Raw genomic sequence first — 20,932 nt, 5'->3', positions numbered from 1 at the left:
GAGAGAGAGAGAGAGAGAGAGAGAGAGAGAGAGAGAGAGAGAGAGAGAGAGAGAGAGAGAGAGAGAGAGAGAGAGAGAGAGAGAGAGAGAGAGAGAGAGAGAGAGAGAGAGAGAGAGAGAACCCAAGCTCACACTGCAGAGATGGAGTGATTGGTACTAGTCCAAGATCTCCACAGACCTAAACCAGGTTTATTCAGTTTGTACCTGCTGTGCTGTTTCTCTGGTGTATCTCACTATGCTGTATGTAATGTCCTGCTCAGGGTCAGCAGACTGCAAAGAAATAAATAGCAAAGAGATACAGGACTTGTCTATTTACCAACTAAACCACAGTTTGTTTCCATGATAGGATGCAGTCACAGATATATTTAGTGAACTGACAACTTCCTGTTCTCTGTCTTTTAAACAGCATTTTTCAACATCTTGAGTGCTATAAGACCTTGGGTTCGGTTGTACCTTTTATGTCAACTCATTGATAACCAACTGAAGAGGTAACACTAGAGTTAAATGGTAGATGATCCCAAATCATGAACAGAAAAGCAGATGGTTGAAAATAATAGAATATAATAAAATAAGTGTATCCTACCACTGAGTTGTTAGTTGTCTGGTCCTTGGCCTTATTGTCCTCTGGAATGAAGAGAGGGAGATGTCAATTACTTCTGAGATTGTTATAGTACAATAATACCTCTGAATGGATTTCTTATAGACAATTCCTCTAAATACTTTCTGTCATTCAAGATAAATCACAAGCAAGCAATATACTGTTGTTCACAATGACAATACGTTTTGTATTTTTCTAAACTATTCTCGTTTTTATATTCACATAAAATGACTACTTACTATGCTTTGTCCACATCTTCCATGTGACTAGGATACCAGCTGTCACCACCACCAAAATGCCCGAAGGAATCAGTAGGACTTTCACATCTATGGACCTGATGGATTACATAGAAGAACTTTAATTAAAAATACAATTAAATTAGATCATTATAAATGTATCATTTGTGAAAGTGATAATTTGTTGTTTGCAATGTTGTGATAAATGGAACAATTATTTAGCTATTCACATGTGTGGAAGTTTACATTATTATTATTGAGATTATTACTATACAAATAATGTTATTTTTAAAGTGTGCAACTTGTCCTTCAAAATGAGTGAGAATAACACCAACATTGCTGCTACGTCTCACAATGCAACCACAGAGATGTTCTACCAAGACGAAGTGCTAACAGTCTCTATATGCATTTACGGAGGGTATTTGGTTAGCTTTAACTGTTGTAGTGTATGATGGAATTGTAATGTTTCTTTGTGTTCATATTATCAGCCAATTGCCATAATATGTGGGATAATACAACTGAATGAGTGATAATAACCTCTGGTGGACGTCCTCCATGTTCCCCTCAGCTTGGGTTGCTGTGAGGTAAAACAACAATGCCATTAATGAAATTACTGGTATACCAGATAGTCAGGTTGTATAGCAACATCACATTCATAGTCAATATTCCAATTTGTTTCAGACGATGAAACAAAGTGAATCTGCTGTCAAGGATTATGAAAACAGTAGCATATTTTCACTGAATATCATTTATGTCAAGAAGTAAATCATGGAATAAATACATATTTTCAGGGTGATACTAATTTAAGAAAATTAAATCATTTTGATGTGAAGTAACTATGGACATTAAACTATTTTTGTGACCCAAACAGAATGTACTTACTGATAGCAGTGATGATTTGTGTTGCAGTATGTTGACTGACAGTGATGTGAACAGGCATCTCTAGTTCTCCCACTTCACACCAATACCAGTCAGTGTTCTCCATCTTCAGTCCACTCATAGTCACTGTTAAGACTTCTCTGTTGTTGGCATCACTAGTCCGGTTTAATGTCACTGATGTTCCATGTAAAGTCCCAGAATACGACACACAATCACCACCCATCCTGCACCACTTCATATCTCCAGAGTTACTATAGTAACAACGGACAGTGACACTCCCTCCTTCAACTCCAGTCACTTCCTGTTGGTCCACATAGAGTTTTGGAGTACCTGAACACAGAGGTACAGACACCAAAGAAAGAACTCAGCAGCAGAACTTTATTTATAGTAAGTATTTTATTAGTAATATTATAAAATAAAAATGTTTTAAAACCGACCACTGCAGAGTTTAAACAAAGTTTACACCACAATCTACATATATAGAACGTAAAGCATTCTTCAGGTCAACTTGAACAATAATGGTGATACCAGTTACCAGACAAGGAACCAGTTACCAGGAAATTAAATGAGAACACCAGTCATTTAGTTTGTGGAAGCAGGCTATATCTGATGGTCTCATCATTACTGAGAACTACCTATTCTACTTTACTGAATTGTAAGAGTTGCAGGGATCTTACCTGGAGTGACAGATAGGTAGAACCGTTGTATCCTGATATCTGGTCCTCCATTGATCTCCACAACACACCTGTAAGTCTTAGAGTCCTCTGGCTCCAGATCAGTCATGGTCACAGTGAAGACTCTCTGGTTGATGTCATCAGAGATTGAGGCATTACCACTGCTCTTAGGATGGTCACTGCGTACTAGAGAGGAGCAACTTTTCCAATCATACCCTTTACACCAGTATTTCACATGGTTGATGTGATTCAGATCATAGTGACATGGGATGGTGATGGAGCCTCCTGTCTGCACAGACACATACTTCACTGTGAACACATCAACACAAAACACATTTAGGTTGGAATTCAACAGAATCTGCACTGCAGGATAAAAATCCCATTGCTTATACACTATAAAACAGCTTGTTAATGATTGAGATTTATTACACCGTGTTTACAGTGAATTGACCCAGGGGACTTCAGCCCTTTATAGAAACATGTTACACATACTTGCTGATACTCTGTAGAGGATGAGGAAGAGGAGGAGGAGGAGGAGGGAGAGATGAAGAGCCATGTGAAGGTTTCAGTCTGCCTGGTATATAATATGATACCTGAGCACAAGTGTGTGTCAAGGACGAAGGCAACAGCCAGAATGACTCTACTTCCTAATGTTAATAGACTTCACTGTCTGTAACTCTCTTCCTGCTTCTGTTTGTGTGTACATGGCCCCCTCAGTGGCAGATAGCAACTATTGCAGTGTATACACTAGTTTAACCCCAAAATCATAGTCACTAAAATATATTTCAGCTTTCTCTAAGGGTTTTGGGACCAAAAGTCACTACTATCCTGTTACCCTCTACTGAAAAATAGACTGCTAATGATTACAAATATTAGATAATTGGGCGACATACACCACATTGGCAAATTCAATATTTCAGTAGATAAGAAACTATATGATAAATGTTCTCAATGTGCTAGACATTGATAGATTTGAGGGGTCATGTGCTACAGAGATGTAGTGATGGGGACTAGACCAAGACCTCCACAAACTCTCATTTTAAACCAGGTCTGGGTTCAGGGTCCTCCGGACCACAACCCAGTCTGATGTGGTTTTACGTTCAACAAGAACGCTCTCTGTTTCTCTCCCACTTCTTTTAAAGATTTTAGTAATAATTTTACCCGACCGGAGGTCGAATCATGCATCCTACGAAACATGACCTGCCATGCCGCGCTGCTTCTTAACACCTGCTCGCTTAATCCGGAAGCCAGCCGCACCAATAAGTCGCAGGAAACACCATTCAACTGACGACTGAGGTCAGCTTGCAGGCGGCAGTCCCACCACAAGGAGTCGCTAGAGCGCGATGAGCCAAGGAAAGCCCCCGGGCCAAACCCTGCCCTAACCCAGACAACGCTGGGTCAATTGTGCATCGCCTTATGGGACTCCCGCTCATGGCTGGCTGTGACACCAGGCAGTAGTGACAACTCAACACTGCAGTGCAGTGCCTTTGACTGCTGCGCCAATTGGGAGGCCCCTTTATCCCTCTTCTATACAGGAAATGAACCCTTTGTCATGTACAGCTCATAACCACAGATGTCCTCCAAGCCAAAGTGTTAAAGTTAGTTCAGGAAGCTGCATTACCAGAATGCTACAAGTTTCAGCTAAACTCATTCCATGACGTCATGTTAAATACTGAGCTTTGTGTTCTACTGTTGGCTCCAACACAGCAACTACTTCACACTCAAACTCACACTCAAACTCACTTTTTTTTGTTGCTTTGGTACAATTTTCATACATATGTGGTAATATTTCACAACTCTTAGTACAAAACTCAATACAGATCATGAAAAAGTAAAAAAATAAAAAACTTTAAGCACATTTTCAATTGACTAAGTACAACACACAATATCACATAGTAACTTACCAGTGTTTCATCTAAAAAAACCTTTCATATAAAGTAATTGCCTTTCACAATGCAATGCTCACAATACATTTCATATGATTCTCTTCTCATTTCTTTAAAAACATTTGACCATCACCTAATTCAACGGCACTTAATGATTAATGACTTAACAGTTTGGTAGACCTATAGATTTTAAACTGGTTTGTCTAATATATATGGATTTTGAGAACCACAGAAATACAATGTGTGTTTGTATAGTATAAACATCTAAATGACATACCATACATAATGAATATTCATTAGTACTAATTGATTTCACATAGCGTCAACCACTATTGGTCACCATATAAAAGGGTGTGTGTGAACACTTGCAAGTTCTTTAACAAGGAGCAGGATAGACAGCAAGGGAGAGGAAGAAATCAAAGAGCTGGTGGACAAGGGGCCATCAGAGAGGTGGGCATTAGACCCATCAAAGAGGTCAAAGAGGTGGGCATGGGCCCCATCAAATTGGTCAAAGAAGTGGGCATTAGACCCATCAAAGAGGTCAAAGACGTCAAAGAGGTGGACATCAGATAGAGAGGGAGGCAGAGTTCAGGGAACTGTTGTGTCTAATGATGTCTGGGCAATCGTTGTTGACCATGTGGTAAACGGAGGCCTTACAATGGCAGAGGCTGCCTGATTAGTTCACCAAAATCTGAAAAGATCAACTGTCATTTCAATCATGACAACATTTCACCATGAAAACCGGTAAGTCTGTAGGATATGCACTATGCTTTAACAGTACATTTACATTATATGATATATTGTAATGCATGTAAATTCACAAAACATGTTACAATATTCTTACAGTGTGATCTATTGACAGTATACTCTGTTCTACCATCAGAATTGACAGAAGACCCCATGGTGGTGCCGTGGCTGTGTGCTGACCGACCAGCAGTGTTGGAAATGGTGAGGGCCAGGAATGACATATGGCTGTCTGAAATAAAGCAGGCCATTGAGGAGAACGGTGACATCTTTGCCAATGTGGCATCCATCAGCCTACCAACAATCGGCCACCTTATGAAGAGGCAGCAGGTATCTATGAAACACATTGACCTGGTGCCTTTAGAGAGAAACAACGACAGGGTGAAAGAACTGTGGGCCGAGTATGTTCAGGTACAGCACTATATACTGTATTACTGTTACTATGTGCTGCACAGCTACTTCACAGTATCATATTGGAACTATACTGTAAAAATAACTAACCCAAATATATTTTTAGAGGTTGATGGTGATGATTCTGTTAACCATCAGAATTATATCTTTGTTCATGAAGTGACCTTCAACCTGCTCAAAACTCAGCGCCGTGGGCGGAGTCTCATCGGCCAACCGGCGACCGTCCAAGTTCCTGGACAACGTGGGGGAAACATCTCCATGTGTGCAGCTTCCTCTGAAGATGGTGGTGTAGGACGTAGGCCATTACTTGGATCCTATAAAGCTGCACACCTCATTGTGTTTCTCAATGAAATTGAGCAGGCCTGTCAAGGTGAAGGGGTCACCTATGTCATTGTGTGGGACAATGTCAGGTTCCAACATGCAGATGTGGTTCAGTCATGGTTTCGGGCCCATTCCCAATTCATGACTCTATACCTGCTCCCATACTCTCCTTTCCTCAACCCTATTGAGGATTTTCTTTCAGCATGGAGGTGGAAGGTGTACGATCACCATCCCCATGAGTGTGCCACCCTCCTTCTGGCCATGGATGAGGCATGCCACGACATCAATTCAGACCAATGTCTTCCTTAGATGTCTTCATTGATCACACCTTTGATTACACATTGGATAGATATTATGGAAATTATAGATTTTCTGTCAATTTTGTAGCGTAATGTAAGTGTATTGCCTAATGAGAAAACAGTGTAATCTACTGTAATTGACAGTACTGTAGCATATTATTTTCAGCACTTCTAAGGGCGATTTGAAACGACTATATTAATTTTGTTGAGTTTTGGTGATTAAACAATGTTCTCATTACACGTTTACAATCCAAATGAATGCACAATGACAGGTTTTGAAAGAAAGACTGGCTGCATTACAAGTGTGACCAGTTTGAAGTTGTGAAAATGTACCACATACTTGTGAAAAAAGTGCCAAAGCGATTTTAAAAAACTGTAACAAAGCATTTATATATTCCATTGAAGCTGGAGAAGGTAAAGTACTCCAAGGGTCTGATTCAACAAGGAGAGGATTTGCTACAGTAAACCAGATTACCAAATTACAACTACTGTCAAAACACTTTGGTGATTGTAACACCAGGATTCCTGAATGAAACGATTTACAAAAAAAACAAATGTGTGTGTGTGAGTGTGTTTTATCCACAATGTGTTTCTATGAGATAATAGCAGTAAGGCCAAATTCAATGTTTTATCAAATAATTTAGTTATTCTATTTTTATATACTTAACAATTCTAAATCAAATAGCTAAATTATCCTTGGTATGATCCTATGATGATGTTAAAACAATTTAATATGTTAGCTTAATAGCTTAGTAGAATCCAAGACCCGGGACCTCCTGATTAAACTTTTGTCAACTACATAAGAATAACATTGTTTTGAGGCTCTGCAAATTGCAATCAGATAGACATGCAGACTATGTTTTTCACATACTATCATCTATGTGAGGAAGTAAATCATGGACTAAATACATATTATCAGGGTGATGCTAATGTAAGAAAATTATTGAATTATATGTGAAGTAACTATGCATATTAAATAGTTTATCAGGACCCAACCAGACTTGTGTTATAGTTTGTTGACTGACAGTGATTTGAACAGGCATCTCTAGTTCTACCACTCTACACCAATACCAGTCAGTGTTCTCTATCTTCAGTCCACTCATAGTCACTGCTAAAAGGGCAGTGCAGTGAAAAACATGATATTACAGGTTTATTACGATAGTTGCACACTATGAAGTTGAAATAATACTCTGAAATTGTGAAAATTATGATAATACCCTTTTGGTGTAAGAGCTGTTTGAAAACAAAATCTGTTCAGGTGGGATGGAGTTTTTGTCCCACAGCATCGCATCTCAATCTGATCTGATTATTCTGACCAATGACCAGTCATATTTTATTTGCATATGTATCCTCCTACTTTGAAGGGGGAGTCTAGACGATCGTTTCCGCAAATCAGGTCTGTAAATGTAAATATATTTACATTTGTATCAACACACTCACACGACCAGACCAAGCATTTCAATGGAAAAATAAGGTTTAGGGAAAGAATTTATAAAAAATATATTGTCAACTCTGGTACTCATTTCAACCAGGAAATATAGATTTTTTTTTTTTACTCATTAACTGTAGGTGCATCTTGAACAGCTACCGGAGAGAGAGAAACATGGTGTCTTGATGATAAAGCTGAAGAGGACACCAGGAGCACTTTTTGATGTGGTCCATCTCATCCAGGTCAACCAGGGAGGTGGTGGAGGTGCGGGGGGAGGCCCTTTTTGGTGCACCTGTGGCAGGTGTCGTGAAATGCCAACTGACATTGAGAAGAAGTGCTGTGCTGAATTAAACGTGAAATAAAAAAAAGAGTATACCTCTACATGTATTTTACTCTCTTCCTGTTTCTGTTTGAATGTACATGTCCCCCTCAGTGGCAGATATTAGCTATGGTATTTTATGGTCTAGTTTTAACCTAATACATATTAATTTTAACACATTTTGTATTCAGCATCATCATCATAATTATTTTGTTACACAGCTTGTACATTTAATTTACACTCTTGATCATGATTAGTTACAGGTGTTGGACATTTGACTAGATACATGAGATAAATAAGATGAACATGTAAAAAACAAGTGACAAGGGTAAAAGGTGGGTGACACATAACTACTATAACAGATAGTGTATGTGGTGACAATGAAAACTAACACAGCAGACTGTCTTCAGTAGTTTATGGACACAAAAGGATAGAGGGGTCTTTCTGGGGTGGGTTAAGAGGTATGACAGAAGCATATTGGAGGCAGATAGATGTTGTGACACAGGAGAGGGGAGTGGGCTGTCCTTCCAGGATAAGGACTCCACCAAGGTCACTCAGTCAGTCACTGCTGTTCTGCTGTTGCCCTCTGCTGGAGAGGAAGAGAAACATTCAGTCACAATCACAACACTGTCATCTCATGGATAGACAATGATAACGGTATCTGGTAAAACAGACAGAGGAGACACCAACACTGACCTGTGTGGTCACCTGTAGAGCTAGTGAGCTGTAGACCACATTATCATCTGGTTCTGCTGCCTACAGAGGAGGAACAGGTAGAGAGGTGAACAGGGACATTGTGTCACAATGGAGAGTACAGTTTGAAACAGACTTCTCAGTGAAATTAAAAGTGTAGACAGTTATAATTGTGATATGTGACATAAAGGTGATATATTAGGCCTACAGGTATAATGGTGACATAACCATGACTATATTAACACTGAGGAAACAATCACCTACTGTTGTTTCTGATAACATAATACTAGCTGTGGCTAATCAGCAGAGCAGCTTTACCTTGGCCTGTACTTTTAGTTGGGCCTTGTGCTGGGGGATGACAGTGCTGTATGTGACATCATCATCATCTTCAGGAAATGGGGCCTGCTGATAGAGAGAGACCCAGATAACAAAAACGTATTGTTGTATTGTTATAGTGTACATTTATCTATTGCTTGTTCCCAGACAGAAGATTATACTGTAAATACAATTGTTTTCTAAAACAGATGCAAATTTGCCAAGGCTATGACGTTATATGAGTAACATCCATAATGTTGTCTAAGACCCAAGATGCATGTAGCCATATGTTGACCTTCTGTTCTGTCTTGAACTGATCAGGCATCACAGTGCTGTACATCACGTCATGGTGGCTGTCTGGGTTTGGGCTCTTAGAAATGGACAGGACAGAAGGGAAACACATGGCTACATGCATAGGAAGACAGAGTATAGGAACTTCAGAAACTCAGCTCAACACTGCAGAGAGGAGAGAGATAGAGAGAGAGAACCTTAGCTCCAAGCAGAGATGGAGTGATTGGTACTAGTCCAAGATCTCCACAGACCTAAACCAGGTTTATTCAGTTTGTACCTGCTGTGCTGTTTCTCTGGTGTATCTCACTGTGCTGTATGAAATGTCCTGCTCAGGGTCAGCAGACTGCAAAGAAATAAACAGCAAAGAGATACAGGACTTGTCTATTTACCAACTAAACCACAGTTTGTTTCCATGATAGGATGCAGTCACATATATATTTAGTGAACTGACAGCTTCCTGTTCTCTGTCTTTTAAACATCATTTTTCAACGTCTTGAGTGTTATAAGACCTTGGGTTCAGAATATGGGACCTTTTATGTCAACTCATTGATAACCAACTGAAGAGGTAACACTAGAGTCAAAAGGTAGATGATCTGAACTCAAGAACAGAAAAGCAGATGGTTGAAAATAATAGTATAAAATAAAATAAGTGTATTCTACCACTGAGTTGTTAGTTGTCTGGTCCTTGGCCTTATTGTCCTCTGGAATAAAGAGAGGGAGATGTCAATCACTTCTGAGTTTGTTATAGTACAACAATACCTCTGAATGTATTTCTTAAAGACAATTCCTCCAAATACTTTCTGTCATTCAAGATCAATCACAGACAAGCAATATACTGTTGGTCACAATGTCAACACATTTTGTATTTTTGTAAACTATTCTCCTTTTTTATATTCACATAAAATTACTACTTACTATGCTTTGTCCACATCTTTCATGTGACTAGGATACCAGCTGTCACCACCAACAACATGCCCCAAGGAATCAGTAGGGCTTTCACATCTATGGACCTGTCACGATGTCGGTGTATGCGGTAGACTGAAGTCAGGCGCAGGAAACAGAACTCAAGAGAAAAAACGTAACTTTACTAAAGCTCGTAAAGAAACAAGAAGCCTCCACGCAGGGAGGATCAAATCCGCTCACCAACGACATACAAGTACAAGCAACAAACACGCACAGAACACAATGGGAGCCACAGGGTTATATAGGAGCGGAGTAATCACAAGATGGGCAACAGGCGTGAAACAATCTGACACAACAGGTAGAACATAGAAACATAGAACATAGATCGGCAGCAGCTAGTACTCCGGTGACGACGAACGCCGAAGCCTGCCCGAGCAAGGAGGAGGGACAGCCTCGGCAAAATCCGTGACAGTACCCCCCCCCGACGCACGGCTCCAGCCGTGCGTCGACACCGGCCTCGGGGACGGCCAGGAGGACGCGGCGCGGGACGAGTGGGATGATTGCGGTGGTAATCCCTCAACATGGATGGATCGAGGATATCCCTCCTAGGAACCCAGCACCGTTCCTCCGGACCGTACCCCTCCCACTCCACGAGATACTGCAGGCCCCCCACACGACGCCTCGAATCCAATATGGACCGAACCGAGTACGCCGGTGCCCCCTCGATGTCCAGCGGGGGCGGAGGAACCTCCCGTATCTCCGACTCCTGGAGTGGACCAGCTACCACCGGCCTGAGGAGAGACACATGGAATGAGGGGTTAATACGATAATTAGTAGGAAGTTGTAACCTATAACATACTTAGTTCAATCTCCTCAGGACTTTGAATGGCCCCACAAACCGCCGACCCAGTTTCCGGCAGGGCAGGCGAAGGGGCAGGTTTCGGGTCGAGAGCCAGACCGGTCCCCTGGTGCATACACCGGGGCCTCACTGCGGTGGCGGTCGGCGCTCGCCTTTTGCCGCCTGATGGCACGCTGCAGACGTACATGGGCAGCGTTCCAGGTCTCCTGCGAGCGCAGAAACCATTCGTCCACCGCAGGTGCCTCGATCTGGCTCTGATGCCAAGGTGCCAGAACCGGCTGATAACCTAATACACATTGGAACGGAGAAAGTTTAGTGGAGGAGTGGCGGATGGAGTTCTGGGCTATCTCTGCCCAGGTGAGGTAAACCGACCACTCCCCCCGCTGGTCCTGGCAATACGACCTCAGAAACCTACCCACCTCCTGGTTAACTCTCTCCACCTGCCCGTTACTCTCGGGGTGAAATCCTGAGGTCAGACTGACCGAGACTCCCAGACGCTCCATGAATGCCCTCCAAACCCTAGAGGTGAACTGGGAACCCCGATCAGACACTATATTCTCAGGCACCCCGTAGTGCCGGAAGACGTGTGTAAATAGGGCCTCAGCTGTTTGTAGGGCCGTAGGGAGGCCGGGCAGCGGAATGAGGCGGCAGGACTTAGAAAACCGATCCACAACGACCAGGATCGTGGTGTTCCCTTGTGAGGGGGGAAGATCCGTCACGAAGTCCACCGATAGGTGGGACCATGGTCTTTGTGGAACGGGTAGAGGTTGCAATTTCCCTCTGGGCAGGTGTCTAGGAGCCTTACACTGGGCGCACACCGAGCAGGAGGAAACATAAACCCTCACGTCCTTAGCTAAGGTGGGCCACCAGTACTTCTCACTAAGACAGTGCACTGTCTGACCGATACCAGGATGACCAGAGGAGGGTGACGTGTGAGCCCAATAGATCAACCGATCGCGGACATCAAGCAGTACGTACACACGACCCTCTGGACACAGGGGAGGAGTGGGTTCGTTGCGCAACGCCCGCTCGATCTCGCCGGAAGTATGGGAGTGGGCTCCACGGAACTCCCCTCCGAGTCATACAATCAGGACAGAGCATCTGCCTTAGCGTTCTGGGAACCTGGCCTGTAGGAAAGGGTGAAAACAAAATGGGTGAGATACATGGACCACCTTTCCTGGCGAGGGTTTAACCTCCTCGCTGCCCAGATGTACTCCAGATTGCGGTGATCAGTCAAAATGAGAAAAGGGTGTTTAGCCCCCTCAAGCCAATGTCTCCACGCTTTCAGAGCTTCGACCACAGCCAACAGCTCCCGGTCCCCCACATCATAGTTGCGCTCCGCCGGGCTGAGCTTCTTCGAAAAGAAGGCACAGGGGCGGAGTTTAGGTGGCATACCCGAGCGCTGAGACAGTACAGCGCCTATTCCAGCCTCGGACGCGTCCACCTCAACCGTGAAGGCTAAAGAGGGGTCCGGATGAGCCAGCACTGGAGCCGAGGTAAACAGGTCCTTCAAACGATTAAAAGCCCTGTCCGCCTCCGCTGACCACCGCAGACGCACCGGCCCCCCCTTCAGTAACGAGGTAATGGGAGCTGCTACCTGACCAAAGCCCCGGATAAATCTCTGGTAGTAATTAGCAAAACCCAAAAATCGCTGCACCTCCTTTAGCGTGGTTGGAGTCGCCCAATTACGCACGGCCGAAATGCGGTCACTCTCCATCCTCACCCCTGACGCGGACATATGGTACCCCAAGAAAGAGATGGACTCCTGGAAGAACAGGCATTTCTCTGCCTTAGCATACAGGTCATGCTCCAACAGTCTTCCAAGCACCTTACGCACCAGGGACACATGCTCGGCACGTGTAGCAGAGTATATAAGGATGTCATCAATATACACCACTACCCTTGTCCGTGCAGGTCCCTGAAAATCTCATCCACAAATGATTGGAAAACTGAAGGAGCATTCATTAACCCGTATGGCATGACCAGATACTCAAAATGTCCAGAGGTTGTGCTAAATGCCGTCTTCCACTCATCTCCCTCACGGATACGCACTAGGTTGTACGCGCTCCTGAGATCCAATTTTGTGAAAAAGCGTGCCCCGTGCAATGATTCCGTCATACTAGCTATCAGAGGTAAAGGATAGATGTACTTAATGGTAATCTGATTTAGGCCACGGTAATCAATGCACGGGCGTAACCCACCATCTTTCTTCCTCACAAAAAATAAACTTGAGGAAACGGGTGAAGTGGATGGCCGAATGTATCCCTGCCTCAGAGATTCGGTGACATATGTCTCCATAGCCGCCTTCTCCTCCTGAGACAAAGGATACACGTGACTCCGGGGAAGTGCAGCTCCTACCTGGAGATTTATCGCACAATCCCCCGGACGATGGGGTGATAATTTAGTTGCCCTCTTTTTGCTGAAGACGATAGCCAAATTGGCATACTCGGATGGAATGTGCATGGTGGAAACCTGGTTTGGACTTTCCACCGAAGTTGCCCCCAAGGAAACTCTCAAACACCTCCCTGAACACTGACTGGACCATCCCTTGAGAGCCCTCTGTTGCCATGAAATAGTGGGGTCATGAATGGCTAACCAGGGAAGTCCCAACACCACAGGATGCGCAGGAGAATCAATCAGATAGAGGCTAATCCTCTCCTCATGACCCCCCTGCGTCATCATCAGCAGTGGAGCGGTGACCTCCCTGATTATGCCTGACCCTAACGGGCGACTATCTAATGCGTGAACAGGGAAAGGTTTATCAACAGACACTGTGGGAATCCCTAGGCTACGTGCATACTGGCGATCAATAAAATTCCCAGCCGCGCCTGAATCTACTAGCGCCTTATGCTGGGAATGGGGAGAAAATTCTGGAAACAAAATGTCGATACACAAATTAGCAACAGGGAACTTTGGGTGAGTCGGGTGCCTACTCACCTGAGACGGTCGACCAGTGCTCTGCCTGCTGCCTCGACCTCCTGAGAAACCTCCCCTGCACCGACCAGCAGTGTGTCCTCTGCGGCCACACTTGGTGCAGGGGACAGTCTCTCTCCCAGTCTCCCTACCTGCAGCACCTCCTAGCTCCATAGGCTCGGAGGTGTTGGGAGATGGAATGGACAGGCCCCCATCAGAACGTCCGCGGGCTGCCAACAGGTTATCCAACCTGATGGACATGTCCACCAGTTGGTCCAGGTTGAGATTGGTGTCCCTGCAGGCCAGGTCCCGACGGACATCCTCCCTTAAGCTGCATCGATAGTAGTCAAAAAGGGCCCGCTCATTCCATCCCGCGCTGGCTGCGACAGTCTTAAACTCCAGTGCAAACTCCTGCGCGCTCCTCATCTCCTGTCTTAGGTGGACCAGACGTTCTCCCGCCGCTCTCCCCTCAGGTGGATGATCGAATACCGCCCGGAAGCGGCGGGTGAAATCCTCGTAGCGGACAGTTCTCGAGTCTATATTTCTCCACTCGGCGTTAGCCCACTCAAGCGCCTTCCCCGATAGACAGGAGATGAGGGCGGACACGCTCTCGTATCCCGAGGGCGCCGGGTGAATGGTGGCCAGGTAGAGCTCTACCTGGAGGAGAAATCCCTGGCACCCGGCAGGTGTACCGTCATATGCCCTCGGGAGCGAGAGCCGAATCCCACTGGACCCAGGTGGCGAAGTGGTAGCCAGTGTAGCAGGTGGTGGTGTGGTTGGACATGGTGAAGGGATACCACCTCTCACCAATCACTCCATCATCTGGAAAACTCGTTCCATCGTCTCACCGAGATTCTGGAGGATCGTCCCTTGACGTTGGACTCGTTCCTCCATCGTCTCGGTAGATCCAGTCGTTCCTGCTGACTCCAAATGTGCGTGTTTCTGTCACGATGTCGATGTATGCGGTAGACTGAAGTCAGGCGCAGGACACAGAACTCAAGAGAAAAAACGTAACTTTACTAAAGCTTGTAAAGAAACAAGAAGCCTCCACGCAGGGAGGATCAAATCCGCTCACCAACGACATACGAGTACAAGCAACAAACACGCACAGAACACAATGGAAGCCACAGGGTTATATAGGGGCGGAGTAATCACAAGATGGACAACAGGTGTGAAACAATCTGACACAACAGGTAGAACATAGAAACATAGAACATAGATCGGCAGCAGCTAGTACTCCGGTGACGACGAACGCCGAAGCCTGCCCGAGCAAGGAGGAGGGGCAGCCTCGGCAGAATCCGTGACAGGACCTGATGGATTACATAGAAGAACTTGAATCAAAAATACAATTAAAATAGGTCATTATAAATTGATCATTTGTGAAAAAGTAATAACTTGTTGTTTACACTGTTGTCATAAATGGAACAATTATTTAGCTATTCACATGTGTGGAAGAAGACATTATTATTATTGAGATTATTACTATACAAATAACGTTGTTTTTTTAAAGTGTGCAACTTGTCCTTGCAAATGAGTGAGAATAACACAAAAATTGATGCTACTTCTCCAAATAAATGTTCCACCCAAGAGGAAGTGCTAACAGTCTCTATATGCATTTAGGGAGGGTGTTTGGTTAGCTTTAACTGTTGTATTGTATGATGGAATTGTAATCTTTCTTTGTGTTCATATTATCTAACAATTTGTGGGATAATACAGCTGAATGAGTGATAATAACCTCTGTGTCACGCTCTGGCTCCGGGACTGTGTATTTTGAGCCAGGGTGTGTTCATTTGGTTGTGTTTGGTATTGGTTGTGTTGTATTTGGTTGTGTTTCCTTGTTTGGTCGTGTGACTCCCAATCAGTGGTAACGAGTGTCAGCTGTCGGCTCGTTATCTCTGATTGGGAGCCATATTTAAACTGTCAGTGTTCACCTTAGGGTTGTGGGTTTTTGTTCTATGTTCCGTATCAGTCATTGTAACTGAGGACTTCACGATTCGTCATTGTTTGTTGTTTTTGTAGTGAGTACGTTAATTTAATAAAGTCATGTTCGCTCAACGCGCTGCGCTTTGGTCTCCCTCATTAGACGATCGTGACAGAAAAACCCACCAAGATGGGACCAAGCAGCGTGTCCAGGAGCCATCGCCAGGGAGATCCCTCACAGATCTCCTTCGCCTCCTGGACTGGGTCAAGCCGAGTGAGGAGGAGAAGGGCTTGACATTATGGCAGAAGGGCGAGAGGCTGGCGAGGGATATGGAGACCTGGTCCACGGGTAGGAGAGACGCCCCGAAAATTTTTAGGGGGGGGCTCACGACGTCGGACCAGCAGGAGGCCGCGATAGGGCGGCCCAGTGGGTTGCCGGAGAAGGCCGCCGGGTTACGGGGGCCACTGGTCGAAGAGGGGATGGAGGAAGTAGCGGCACGGCGAGAGGTACTGGCGTGTGTTGCCAGTCCGGTCCGGCCCGTTCCAGATCCCGGTGTAGGGCCAGTGGTGTGTGTCCCTAGTACAGTCCGGTCCATCCAAGCTTCCCGCACCAAGCCAGTGGTGTGCGTCGTCAGTCCGGCACGGCCCGTGCCTGCTCTCCGCATCAAGCCTGTGGTGCGTCTCGTCAGCCCGGCTCTGCCCGTTCCTGCTCTCCGCACCAGGTCTGTGGTGCGCGTCGCCAGCCCAGTCCGGCCCATTCCTGCCACTCGCACCAAGTCAAGGGTGCGAGTCGTCAGCCGGATTCAGCCCATTCCTGCTACTCGCACCAAGCCAAGGGTGCGAGTCGTCAGCCGGATTCAGCCCATTCCTGCTACTCGCACCAAGCCAAGGGTGCGAGTCGTCAGCCGGATTCAGCCCATTCCTGCTACTCGCACCAAGCCAAGGGTGCGAGTCGTCAGTCGGATTCAGCCCATTCCTGCTACTCGCACCAGGCCAGGGATGCGAGTCTTCAGCCTGGTGAGGCCTGTTCCGGCTCCACGCACCATGCAAAGGGTGCGTATCGTCTGCCAGGTCCGGTCCATTCCTGCCTCACGCGCCAAGCCAGGGGTGCGCGTCGGTAGTCCTGATCCAGCTAACTGGGTCAGATCGGACTGGGGGCACTACGGGGGGATTGTAGTAGAGTGGTGGTCAAGCCCGGAGCCTGAGCCGCCTCCGAGGAGCAATACCCACCCAGCCCTTCCCTATTTGGGGTGTAGGCGCGGTCGGAGTCCGCGCCTTTAGGGGGGGGTACTGTCACGCTCTGGCTCCGGGACTGTGTATTTTGAGCCAGGGTGTGTTCATTTGGTTGTGTTTGGTATTGGTTGTGTTGTATTTGGTTGTGTTTCCTTGTTTGGTCGTGTGACTCCCAATCAGTGGTAACGAGTGTCAGCTGTCGGCTCGTTATCTCTGATTGGGAGCCATATTTAAACTGTCAGTGTTCACCTTAGGGTTGTGGGTTTTTGTTCTATGTTCCGTATCAGTCATTGTAAGTGAGGACTTCACGATTCGTCATTGTTTGTTGTTTTTGTAGTGAGTACGTTAATTTAATAAAGTCATGTTCGCTCAACGCGCTGCGCTTTGGTCTCCCTCATTAGACGATCGTGACACTCTGGTGGACTTCCTCCATGTTCCCCTCAGCTTGGGTTTCTGTGAGGTAAAACAACAATGCCATCAATGAAATTACTGGTATACCAGATAGTCAGGTTGTATAGCAACATCACATTCATAGTCAATATTCCAATTTGTGAAACAAAGATGATGAAACAAAGTCAATCGCTGTCAAGGATTATGAAAACAGTAGCAGATTTTCACTGACTATCATCTATGACAGGAAGTAAATCATGGAATAAATACATATTTTCATTGTGATACTAATGTAAGAAAATTACAGAATTTATATGTGAAGTAACTATGGATATTAAATGGTTTTGGGGGGGGTTCTCTGTGTTGCAGTTTGTTGACTGACAGTGATGTGAACAGGCATCACTAGTTCTCCCACTTCACACCAATACCAGTCAGTGTTCTCCATCTTCAGTCCAATCAAAGTCACTGTTAAGACTTTTCTGTTATTAGCATCACTAGTCCGGTTTAATGTCAGTGATGTTCCAAGTAAAGACCCAGAATACAAACTCACACAATCACCACCCATCCTGCACCACTTTATATCTCCAGAGTTACTATAGTAACAACGGACAGTGACACTCCCTCCTTCTACTCCAGTCACTTCCTGTTGGTCCACATAGAGTTCTGGAGTAGCTGAACACAGAGGTAAAAAAACAAGAATTCAGAGAAGAAAAAAGTGTTTTTACAACAGGCTCCATACAAATTCCTTAAAGCTGCAGTCTGTGATTGGTACATCCATTGTTGGTCTTTTGAATTCATAATAATTATATATAGCCATTGATTATTAAATAATTTAAAGAGTTCAACTGTTACCCCATCATGACCCCAAATAGAATCTTGTTTTACTCAGTGGTTTGTAAAGAATGTAATTGTAAAAAAACACTGTACACCTTAAAAACATGGTCAGTTCTTGCACCTACACATACAATATATCTCTGTCTATGAATTTCAGACTGGTTACACATTTCTCATTTCATTTGTTGTAATAGGCTATTTACCTGGAGTGACTGATAGGTAGAACCATTGTATACTGATATCTGGTCCTCCATTGATCACCACAACACACCTGTAATTCTCAGAGTCCCATGACTTCAGGTTAGTCATGGTCATAGTGAAGATTCTCTTGTTGATGTCATCAGAGATTAAGGCATTACTACTGCTCTTAGGATGGTCAGTGCGTACCACATAAGAACCGTGCCAAAGGAATCCTTTACACCAGTATTTCACATGGTTGATGTGATTCAGATCATAGTGACATGGGATGGTGATGGAGCCTTCGGCCTGCACAGACACATGCCTCACTGTGGACACATCAACACAAAACACATTTAGGTTGGAATTCAACAGAATCTGCACAGCAGAAAAGAATTCCCATTGCTTATAAACTATAAAATAGCATGTTAAAGATTGAGATTTACAGTGGCTTGCAAAAGTATTCACCCCCCTTGGCATTTTTCCTATTTTGATGCCTTACAGCCTGGAATTCAAATAATTTTGGGGGGGTTTGTACAATTTGATTTACACAACATGCCTACCACTTTGAAGATGCAAAATATTTTTTCTTGTGAAACAAACAAGAAATAAGACAAAAAAACTGAAAACTTGAGCTTGCATAACTATCTCCCCCCCAAAGTCAATACTTTATAGAGCCACCTTTTGCAGCAATTACAGCTGCATGTCTCTTGGGGTATGTTTCTATAATTTTGGCACATCTAGCCACTGGGACTTTTGCCCATTCTTCAAGGCAAAACTGCTCCAGCTCCTTCAAGTTCGATGGGTTCCGCTGGTGTACAGCAATCTTTAAGTCATACCACAGATTCTCAATTGGATTGAGGTCTGGGCTTTGACAAGGCCATTCCAAAACATTTAAATGTTTCCCCCGTAAACCACTTGAGTGTTGCTTTAGCAGTATGCTTAGGGTCGTTGTCCTGCTGGAAGGTGAACCTCCGTCCCAGTCTCAAATCTCTGGAAGACTGAAACTGGTTTCCCTCAAGAATTTCCCTGTATTTAGTGCCATCCATCATTCCTTCAATTCTGACCAGTTTCCCAGTCCCTGCCGATGAAAAACATCCCCATAGCATGATGCTGCCACCAGGGGTGATGAGAGGTGTTGGGTTTGTGCCAGACATATCGTTTTCCTTGACAGCCAAAAAGCTCAATTTTAGTCTCATCTGACCAGAGTACTTTTGCAAGGCACTGTGGTCCTCTGTAGCTCAGCTGGTAGAGCATGGCGCTTGTTATGCCAAGGTAGTGGGTTTGATCCCCGGGACCACCCATACACAAAAAAAAATGTATGCACGCATGACTGTAAGTCGCTTTGGATAAAAGTGTCTGCTAAATGGCATATTATTATTATTATTATTACCTTCTTCCATATGTTTTGGGAGTCTCCCACATGCCTTTTGGCGAACACCAAACGTATTTGCTTATTTTTTTCTTTAAACAATGGCTTTTTTCTGGCCACTCTTCTGTAAAGCCCAGCTTTGTGGAGTGTACGGTTTAAAGTGGCCCTATGGACAGATATTCCAATCTCCGCTGTGGAGCTTTACAGCTCCTTCAGGGTTATCTTTGGTCTCTTTGTTGCCTCTCTGATTAATGCCCTCCTTGCCTGGTCCGTGAGTTTTGGTGGGCGGCCCTCTATTGGCAGGTTTGTTGTGGTGCCATATTCTTTCCATTGTTTAATAATGGATTTAATGGTGCTCCGTGGGATGTTCAAAGTTTCTGATATTTTTTTTATAACCCAACCCTGATATGTACTTCTCCACAACTTTGTCCCTGACCTGTTTGGAGAGCTCCTTTGTCTTCATGGTGCCGCTTGTTTGGTGGTGCCCCATGCTTAGTGGTGTTACAGACTCTGGGGCCTTTCAGAACAGGTGTATATATACTGAGATCGTGTGACACTTAGATTGCACACAGGTTTACTTTATTTAACAAATTATGTGACTTCTGAAGGTAATTGGTTGCACCAGATCTTATTTAGTGACTTCATAGCAAAGGGGGTGAATACATATGAACTCACCACTTTTCCGTTATTTATTTGTTAGAATTTTTTGAAACAAGTAACTTTTTCATTTCACTTCACCAATTTGGACTATTGTGTGTATGCCCATTACATGAACTCCAAATAAAAATCAATTTAAATTACAGGTTGTAATGCAACAAAATGAATATTTTGAATACTTTTGCAAGGCATTGTATTAAACAGTGTTTACAGTGAATTGACACAATGGACTTCAGCCTTTATAGAAACATGTTACACATACCTGCTGAGACTCTGCAGAGGATGAGGAAGAGGAAGAGGAGGAGGAGGAGGAGGAGGGAGAGATGAAGAGCCATGTGAAGGTTTCAGCCTGCCTGTTATATTATATGGTACCTGAGCACAAGTGTGTGTCAATGACCAAGGCAACAGCAATAATTACTACTTGTTCACAGACCTCACTTTAACTCTCTTCCTGCTTCTGTTTGTGTGTACATGCCCCCCTCAGTGGAAGATAGCAACTATTGCATCATATGGACTAGTTTAACCCCAAAACTCATAGTCACTACGACGTATTTCAGCTTTCTCTAAGGGTTTTGGACA

At 44.4% G+C, this 20,932-nt stretch overlaps 3 protein-coding genes and 1 long non-coding RNA gene across 4 annotated transcripts; all 4 read right to left on the bottom strand.

The window, feature by feature from the left end:
• Positions 1-243: 243 nt before the first annotated feature.
• Positions 244-892, bottom strand: LOC311117959. The gene is made up of 3 exons (XR_014611739.1): positions 838-892; positions 584-624; positions 244-270 (listed from the first exon to the last, which is right to left on the bottom strand). It is a non-coding gene; the product is annotated as an uncharacterized lncRNA (long non-coding RNA).
• Positions 893-1,310: 418 nt separating this feature from the next.
• LOC311117961 (polymeric immunoglobulin receptor-like) lies at positions 1,311-2,943 on the bottom strand (the record flags this gene model as incomplete). Its single annotated transcript, XM_084192848.1, has 4 exons — positions 1,311-1,411; positions 1,717-2,043; positions 2,391-2,696; positions 2,880-2,943. The coding sequence occupies 4 exons, from the start codon at positions 2,941-2,943 to the stop codon at positions 1,311-1,313; spliced, it is 798 nt and encodes a 265-aa protein (XP_084048974.1).
• A 5,415-nt stretch (positions 2,944-8,358) lies between these two features.
• Positions 8,359-14,664, bottom strand: LOC311117960 (uncharacterized protein; the record flags this gene model as incomplete). Its single annotated transcript, XM_084192847.1, has 5 exons — positions 8,359-8,385; positions 8,493-8,552; positions 8,808-8,894; positions 9,373-9,476; positions 14,619-14,664. 5 exons carry the CDS (start codon positions 14,662-14,664, stop codon positions 8,359-8,361), a joined length of 324 nt encoding a protein of 107 aa, XP_084048973.1.
• A 2,628-nt stretch (positions 14,665-17,292) lies between these two features.
• On the bottom strand, positions 17,293-20,688 carry LOC311117958 (CMRF35-like molecule 1; the record flags this gene model as incomplete). The annotated part of the gene is made up of 4 exons (XM_084192846.1): positions 17,293-17,376; positions 17,864-17,985; positions 18,351-18,653; positions 20,616-20,688. 4 exons carry the CDS (start codon positions 20,686-20,688, stop codon positions 17,293-17,295), a joined length of 582 nt encoding a protein of 193 aa, XP_084048972.1.
• Between the last annotated feature and the right edge of the window lie 244 nt (positions 20,689-20,932).

This window comes from Coregonus lavaretus (assembly GCF_964263955.1).
Source record: "Coregonus lavaretus genome assembly, contig: HAP1_SCAFFOLD_1224, whole genome shotgun sequence".
NCBI lineage: Eukaryota > Metazoa > Chordata > Actinopteri > Salmoniformes > Salmonidae > Coregonus > Coregonus lavaretus.
The sequence above is the reverse complement of the archived record's forward strand: the minus strand, read 5'-3'. Positions and strand labels throughout refer to the sequence as shown.